Here is a 9205-nt window from a genome sequence, read left to right on the forward strand (position 1 = left end):
CCCACATGCCTTCCTGATTTATCTGTTTATATAAGACACCACAATGTCAGTACAAATAAATATGAACTCTAGTCTGAACTAGCCATTCTGACCTGAACTAAAATGAGAAGCAGTCGATCGGCCTCGAGCTAACTAGACCGTGTTTGAACAGGAAAATAGAAATACCTTTTATAGACTTTATGCAACACAATGCCAAGGTAGAATTACCATGTAATAAACTTACATAAAATACAAGTTAGAACTAGAGCTAGACATGTAGCACTCAGATATGTGCATGGACACCGCGCTCTTTGAGGGCAGATTTATTATTGTTTATAATCAGTATGCAGCATTGGAAAAAGAGAGCTGGAGACTGGTCTTTTTCCTCATTGAACCATGTTGTATTGTCAGAGGCATCCAGTCCTTATTATGACCTCATCTTCTGCTTTTAGCCTGGGCTCCTGCCTGATCTGGCCCTAGTCTTCGTAATTGGATTACACTAGTAGAATCATGACCCTGCTGGACTGCCATACTGCTTCTCTACATGCACTTCTGACTTGCTTGAATGCTTGAAAGAAATCTTCTAAAAACTGGCATATTTTAAAATATATAACATTACAATGGAAGACTATATACAGTAAATTATTTTTAAAATCATATGTATCATTGTAAATTGTAAAAGAAACTTGTGACGTAGTGTAATTAAATAATCTCACACACGTAAAAAGCCAAAACACTGCTACATGCAAAGAATAAATACATCTTACTTCTTAGTCCTTCCATGCAAATGCAGGAGTTCAGAAATGTGTGACCCCTTTCATTTACACACACTGCGCAAACACTTTATTCTTTAAACGTGAAGCCTAAAAAACATTCCAAGCAGTTCCCTCAGAGAGGCCTGGACCACTCAGACAGCCATCCACTAATGCTACGGAGTAAATGTGACCTCGCTTTGAACTGCGGAAGGGTGCTGGTGCTGTTTTGTTCATCAGAATTTAGGACAAAAGCTTTTAAAATCATTCCGGATTAACACTGGGCCTTTACCTAAAACTAGGCAGAACAACTCTTTCATTACTTTGCCGCACCATATGGTCCTCCTTCTGTAACCCAGAGGGGCAGCATTTATCCGAGTGAGGGGGATCATGTGGAAAAAAAACTGTCTGGAAATGTAAAGGATACAGTGGAAATGTATTTGTAAAATTCTTGTGTGGGTGGTATTTTCAATAATTTGCACATCTTTGAGACTGAGATTCATGCTCGGAGATTGCCAAGTCTGACAGCGCTGAGACAACAGACCGCTTGGCAGCTTCCGGAGTAGGGCAATGGAACAGACAAGGGAGAAGGGCATTTTCCCAAGAGCACCTAACGGACTCTGCAGAGCATTGCCCCAAAAAGCACCTACCTGTCCCTGGCCATGGAAGCCATTGAGTGCGGCTAGACCTGGCAAACTCCCATACTGCCGTAAGCTCTGTGCATACCGACTGGGATTCATCCTCTTACGCACTGAGGGCAGGGGATTTGGGACTTTATTTAGTGCCATTTAGAAAAGATTACCCATTAACTGCAGTCTTTCCGTACGCCAAATGAAATAAAAGGACCAATCAGAATACCTCAAACAAAGAAGAAATGTTTAGCATAAGCCAGTTCACAGATCACAAAAATTGAAAGCTCAATGAAAATAATGACTGTCTTGAAAGATAGGAGGAAGCCTGGGAGTTACGGGAACTGGGAGTGTTATAAGAAGCTGTTCATGGCTGCAGTAAATGACGGAAGAGGAAAAAAGACTGTGAACAAGAAAGATAAGCAACTCTTGATATTGCAATGCAATAAAATGAGACTGATTTTATTTATGACTCTTCATGACCAGATGGGTTTTGTGTCCTCCTCGTATTTTCTACTGACCTCCAATAAGCACCCAACCCATTGAACACCACACAGAAGGCTTAGAGTCACTAGAGATAGCTTTGTTTATGGACATTGGGATATATCCTTTGGTGGTTTACCATTTCAAAAGCAACAAAAGTGGCCAGTCCTTTCAAATGCAACCACAATGGGATGCCTCTCACAATATCTCTTTTGTCATAGACTGTGTTCTGCTGCTTTTTAGCCCTCTCGTCATCTGTAAAACTCAAGACCAGTTCACCGTAGTGGACTCAAATGCACAAATGGCCAGTCACAGAGAACCCAGGTCTGTCCAAGCGTAAACAATATTTAGTGTTCCGATTGTCTGGTTGAATTCCTCAACGTAGTCCACAGCTGCTCCTTCACTGACAGCTTCACTGCTGTGAGGGGAGGAACAAGGTCTGTGTGGGACTGAATAACTTTAGTGTGGCCTCTGACAGTTGCCACAATGCAACAAGGACCCAAGTTTTGTACTTTGTCTGCATAGTAATCGTATTGTCTCCGACTCTGGAGGCACAGTACCAGAAATAGTAAAAATAAATGATAGAAATAAACAAATAAAAAATGAGAACGAGAACTATGAGACACTCAGTGGGTTGTTGTTGTTAGGGTTAGGGTCTTGTCTTTGTGGTCTTTATGGCCACGGTGTTCTATCTCCCGACATTCAAACAAACCTAAGAAAGGCTGAAGGGCTAAAAATCTAGCCTCTCTAGTACAATACAGGGTTCAGGAATGACACAGACGCTATATAAGACCCTTTAGGTGCCCCTCACAACTGCATTAACAGTTGGAGGTGTGGCACATGATCCCATGAGTGGCTTAGATTAAGTGCATCAACAGCAGCTGAGGCAACACCACCTTACACTTTTACACTGCTGGAGTGTAGTTCAACACCACTAGTTAATTCATGTTGTGACTGAAACTTTATTGCACAATCTGTAAGATACCGGGGTAAAGGTCAACACAGCTAAATGATATCTTCATTAGTAGCTGGGCACACTAGCATACCTTTATCAGCATACCTTTAGTTCTACTGGATGACAGAGTAGCTTTATATGCAAGTATCATCTGTTGACTTTAGATATACTATCTATAAATACACTGCAGGTCCAAAAAAATTAGGAAAAGTTGCATAATCAAGTTGCATAATGATTAAGCAGATCACTACTAAGACGTTAAAAAAGATCATAGCAGCGTTACAGTTCCGGTCTGGGAAGTGGCACAGGGACAATAGGCAAAGTGACTCACATTCGCTCTAATGTCCAAAGCTGATGGCTCATTCTGACACAGTAGTACTAATTATTATATTATATTATTGGTAGCTGATCTCAGTGCACACACAAATGATAACAGGATGATAAAAGGTTGGTTGGTGATCTATGAAGTGATTGAAAATGGAGAAATTCAAGCAGGTTTGACGTAGTGCCAGATGTGCAAATGATAGCCTGTAAAATAAATGCTAGCCCCATCAGAGATCAGTTAAAAACATTCTATGAATACTATTAACCAATGAACAATTCTAGCTAGCTCATCCCCCGGCAGTCACAGAAAACGAGACACCTGCTGAGGAAGCAGCACGGCTGTTCAAATTAACGCCCAGAGCTGGACTGTTACTAAGCAACAGCCGTGCACAGAATTCCTCCATCTTCCTGCCTGAAGAGTAGCATGTGTGGGGGTGTGTTTAAGTGTGAATATCAGTGTCCAATTCAAGGATGGGTGAGGGCTGTCTAAATGGCAGAGGGAGTTTGCCCACTGTCACGGCGATTTCTGATCGAGTGTTCCTTAGCAGGAGTAGACAACAGCGTGGCATGAGAGGATTTAAATCACCACTCATAAATCTGAACAGTTTTCTTTTGTGTTGTGTTTGTGCATGGTAGCAAATAGAGTCAGCGGAAGAGGGGATATTGTGTTAGGCGACTCTGTAAATCATCCAGTCTATTTCAGGGTGTCTTCAAAGTCCTCAAAAAACAAAGGATATCCAAACACTGTCGCCATTAGTGTCAATGGCAGCTGTGTACCAAAGAGAACATGGCATTTATACCTGAGAGCAAAGATATAACAGTCTTATTTGCTTCTGTCACAGCTGCCACACAAGCCACACTGGTCAGTTTGACCATCCCACATATGAGAGCAACAAAAGAAGCTGTGAGGCTGACTGATATGGCATTTGTCTATTCATAATTAAGCAAAGCTTGAATTATACATTTAGACAGCACCTATAAGATGGCCACTGACATTGTGTCATTTTGGCCCTCACTGTGACAGTGGCTTATCTTGGGCTTGCTCCCCACTATACAATGCTCTACAGCAGACAATAAAGAGGAAGCGGAGAGGGATGGGAGACGAATCTGTTTGTATTTCTCTTGTGATAGCATCACTTCTGCCCTCCATATAGATCCTGGGTTGGGGGTTGAGTTGTGGGATAAAGGAACGTAGCCACGATCTTTCAAACGTTTACATCCGATCAGTCTACGACCAACATAACCCAAGCTTGTGGCAAAAGAAGCTTGCAGCAAACAATGAAGTTTATTGCCCACGCAGACGGATGTCTGGGTTCCATCATGAACAGACACAAAGAGACTTGCAGTGACAGCTTCTTTTCGAAAACAAGACTTCAACTGGCCTCTTTTGAAAACTAAGAGAATCACTACAATCTCACTGAGCTCTCCTTTTATTCACCTCTCGTTCACCACCTTGGTTACTCTTTTCCACTCTGTTTCTTCTATTCAGAGTTTTCTGCTGTCATTCCTGTGCGACAGAGATAGACTTTCTTGCCTGGGTGCATGGGAAAAATCGGAGCAGTTGCTGAGACAGCCCAAAGACCTCCTCCTCTCTATTTTAACAACCACATGAGAGAGGGCCACAGGAAAACAAGCAGAGAGAGGGGGGAGACGCAGAGAGCTGGAAAACATATCTGAATGCGTCTCAAATCCAGAGAAAGCGGTGAAAAGATTTCTGGCAAGGCACTGAGAGGTTAACCATTAAGTTTAGGTTTGGTAGGAGGACACAGGAGGAACTCATATCTGAAAGGAGGATATGAGAAACATGAACAAGACTGTGTCAAAGTGGGCATTTTTTCTTTTTTTATTCACCATGACTACTTGTGGCCTCAGACAGAATCTGAGATCAGCAGTTGGTGGGGCTTTCTGCATAACGTCATTCTAAAGTATTTCTTCTTTACAGTTTAATCACTGTGAAAAACAGCTTCTCCGGTGAAGCGAACGAGACAGTGTGAATCGACAGTGGAAAAAAGACCGACCACTGTTCTGAAAAACAGACAAGTCCTTTATCTGACTCATTAGACGAGTGACTTGAAACGTCACTCTCCACATTCTTTCCACTCCCAAAGGGTCATGATGCATCTGGGCTGCTCTGGAAGTTGTTCACCGCTGTCTCTTTTTAAGCGGGAAGTTTTAAAATTCAAACACACTCCCGCCCCTTTCCTCCTGAACTAGAAAATCCCGTTTGCAGGCCCTGTCAGCTCAGAGAAGACTCTGACAAGCTATCTAATGCCCATCAATCATCTAAACATTTTAGTTTGGAATTCATTCTCTACATGAAGATAGTAGTTAGGTAATCCTAATAAATTCAAAAATGCCTGAAGAAAACAATTAAACAATACAAAAATGAATACAAGTGAATTCCAGCTTTTTTTATGTACCATATCAAACATATTTAACATCACATCATATCTGCTCAGTTCACGTCATGGTTAGTATAAAATGAATGGCCATGGAAACACACCAGACTAACCGAGAGGCAGACAGGAATGTCTTAAAAGAAGGGCCCATAAGAGCTGCATAAATAAATAAATGTGGCAGTGTACTGGGGGATCTCCCAGAGTATGGAGGGGGTGGGGTGTTTTAGAGGAAGCATCCCTTCCTCAGCTTGCAGATTTGACCTTGTAGCTTGAGAGGCTGATGCCTTAACAAATGTCACATCCAACCGATTCATGTGGCGATGATTAACATTGTCAAGATCAGATTATACAACACGTTATAAACTGGTTTAACGAGATATAGGATACATTACTTCTCGACATTAATATGAGGTGAAAGGTTTAGGATTAATGCATAAGGCCTGTAAACCAAGATGATACACACACACACACACATATATGTAGATATATATATACACACACACACACACATACATACATATACATATATACACACACACACACACGCTATGGCGTATATAGGCGTATTCTGTTATTTCTTACCTCTTTCAGCTGGTCTAGCTCCTGTCGGATGGCCTCGTACTCGATCTCCAGGTCATCGTACTGCTGTTTGAGCTGCTGCTTCTCCTCCAGCACCGCCAGCCCGTACTCCGCCGCCTGGATCTTTTCGTTCGTGGTCTCACTCAGCTCCCTGCCGAGACGCTCGATCTCGGCCCGCAGCAACTCCGGCCCGGCTTCCATCAGCAGCATAGCGTCGGGGTAGCCCTGCTCTTCCACGGGCATGATCGGTACCGGTGACGATCAACTAACGTGGGCCAGCTGATCTGCGACAAGAGGATGTTGGGGGAGTCTTCAAGCGGTGTAACCTTGAAGAAGAAGCGGCTGCTCAAATTCGTCTGTATTTAAATTGCATGATTGTTACGTTTGCGTTTCTTGTTGCCGCTCTGGTTTCTTTGGTCATGCAGATGACTCTGTTCAGTGATCTTCGTCAGCGGAGTCCGCTGCTTTCTCTTAGAAATGCTCCATCGTTGCGCTCCTGCGTTTTCTTCTCCTCTCCCCCAGCTTGGCGGAGCTGTATCACCGGAGCAGGAGGAGGACCAACGGCCAGTACAGGAGACAGGATATTCAACTTCTGGTCCCTACTTTCAAAATAAAACCGCAGCCGACAAAGGCAGCTTTCAGGCTGTGAGTTGGAGCTGACTTTGTTCGTCATGTTTACGTATTAAACTGAAAACAAAATTTAATTCCAAGAGAGCACATAGCGCACATCGCGTATTGCTATTTTTCACTTAAAGGTCGGGAATTCTGTGTTTTATTTTGAAGTCATATGTTCCGGAGCTTTGACGGGCTTGGTTTCAAACAGCTGAACCGTCCCTTTGCTCCGCCTACGCAATCAGCTGGGAAAGCATACGCTGGGAAAGCGTTTGCTCACTGGCAAGACATCACGGGACATGTAGTTTCTGTACACTTAAGACCTATGAAAGGGGCCTTAAAGGCTCACGAAACAAACTCATTTCCCATAAGCCCTTTGTATTTGCTTATGTGGAACACGGAAATAGCGTCCCAAACCGTTTGTTGTCATAGAAATAGGCTGAGCAGCAGGCGCGCTGACAGTTAGTGATGGAAACCAGTTCTTTGACTGTACCGAGTCACTCGAATCAGTTCATTAAAATGATTCGTTCAGTTGATTCGTTCACCGAGTCAGTACCCCTGATATCAACTTAAATGCAATCAAAACTAAAAATAGGCCTCGTTTAGTTTATTGCAAAAGCATATATCAAAAGCGAGAAAATGCCATAAAAAGTAAGAGTTCTGCAGCCTACATTAAAAATATAAAAAGGCAACATCAACTTAAATAGACTTAAATATACAGTAAAAAAAGAAAATAAATAGCTTAAAGAATATAAAACATGCTGGATCTATGTATCTATCCAATTCAATCAATACAATTGTTAATATTATTTTAAATTTATTTTAAATCTTCTCGATACCCCAATCCCCTGCACATCGGTGCTCCTGCAACTTGCCGCACTCACTCGCTCTTCTGTCTCCTCTACTCATTACTTTAGTGTTCCTAAGTCTCTTAAAATAAAGGGGACTGAGTGTGTGCATTTGTTTTCGTGTAGATTGGCTCAACATTAAGCGTTAACGTGGAGAAACATAAGTTATAAGAGCGTATCCTCAGCTTCACCGTGAGGAGGAAGCAGAGAACTCTCAGACGGAGTGATTCTAATCCCCAGCACTATCTGCCGGCTAGCTGCATCATTGGCTGAAGATTCACAAAGAGTCACAAGTCAGAGAATGCACGCGCGGGTCACCCACTTACAGCTGAGCTCTGTTCAACTGAACTGAGAAAAGAACAAATCAGTTCAGAAAGTGATTCGATACAGTTTGTTCACTCATAAGATTAATTCCTGAATGACCCAACACTAACTCATACCTAGGGTCAATTTAGAGTCACCAATCAGCTTGGCGAGCATGTCTTTGCAAGCATCCGAAGAACATCCACATGGACACAGGGAGAACATGCAAACTCCACCCAGAAACGCCCGAGCTGGACTCGAAGCCAGAATTACTTACCAGAATTATTAATATTACCTGAAAACAAAATATAAACCACAACACCGGGTTTCCTGGATTCCAGTTGTTTCTTATAATGCAGTGATCCATTTACTTCTCTATTCTTCGGCTTTCAGAAGCCTATAAAAATATATCTCTGAGTGCTTTTCAAATCTGTTGGTACAGTCAACTGCACAACAGCTCTACCATATTGCTGTTAAAGCTGAGGGCTGTATGGCCCCCTTCAAGACACCTGATAAGGTTTTAAATACTGACCATCAGAAGGAATCCAGATTTGAACAAAGCCAGGACATAAAGGAATGTGTGGCTGGTGCTTGCCTACATTGATCTCTCAAAGGGTCCACATTAGGGATAATTTGATTAGTTTTACTTTAGAACAGTGAAGGCAATGCACATCCTTGAACTCACTAACTATATGCCGCAGACATATTAATGAAGGATTTAGCAATGAGTAAATCATTCTAATACACCCTTTGGAGCATGGGTGTCTTCTGTGGTTGTTCTCAAGTGCTAGCTTGTTTTTCATCACATGAGTAGCAATGGAGAACTTTAGCATTAAATGTCCACAATGTTACTGTTTTGCGCAGTAACAGGGTGGACATAAGAAAGGTAGATGAACTTTTTTTTTCCAGCATGTGTTGGTTTTTATGATTAACTGATTATGAATTTATCAGTTACCGTATGTACTTCTAAAACTGTTAAAATGGCGAGCTTGTAACTGTCAAGGAATGGCGCCCCTGTCTGCTGCAGACAAGTAATGGCGCTACAAGGCACATTGAGATGCAGACCCTGAAAGAAGGCAGCAATACCTGAATAAAGAGGATAGGTGGAGAAAGGACAGAGAAGAAGGAAGAAAACAGAAAGTGTCAGACCTCAGTGAAAGAGAGAAGAGAGTACAGAGAAAGAAATGGCGAGAAGAGGAACTTTAGGGAAAGTTAACAACACCATTAGGAGAAGATTATTATTGTAGGAATCAATAATAGAGAACATCAGAGATAAATACAAAAACACCAAGAAGGAACAGGAAAAACATTGTAAAACAAACAAAACAAAACAAAACAAAAA

At 42.1% G+C, this 9205-nt stretch overlaps 1 protein-coding gene across 2 annotated transcripts in view; it reads right to left on the reverse strand.

Moving 5' to 3' along the window:
* Positions 1 to 6659, reverse strand: part of LOC125004345 (protein bicaudal D homolog 2-like) — a 39142-nt gene extending 32483 nt beyond the window's left edge. For both annotated transcript variants that reach the window (XM_047578893.1, XM_047578885.1), the window contains exon 1: positions 6104 to 6659. In XM_047578893.1, the coding sequence (XP_047434849.1) occupies positions 6104 to 6343 (240 nt within the window). In that variant the 5' untranslated portion in view covers positions 6344 to 6659. The remainder of the gene's footprint in view (positions 1 to 6103) is intronic.
* Between the last annotated feature and the right edge of the window lie 2546 nt (positions 6660 to 9205).

This window comes from Mugil cephalus, chromosome 1 (genome assembly GCF_022458985.1).
Source record: "Mugil cephalus isolate CIBA_MC_2020 chromosome 1, CIBA_Mcephalus_1.1, whole genome shotgun sequence".
Lineage (NCBI taxonomy): Eukaryota > Metazoa > Chordata > Actinopteri > Mugiliformes > Mugilidae > Mugil > Mugil cephalus.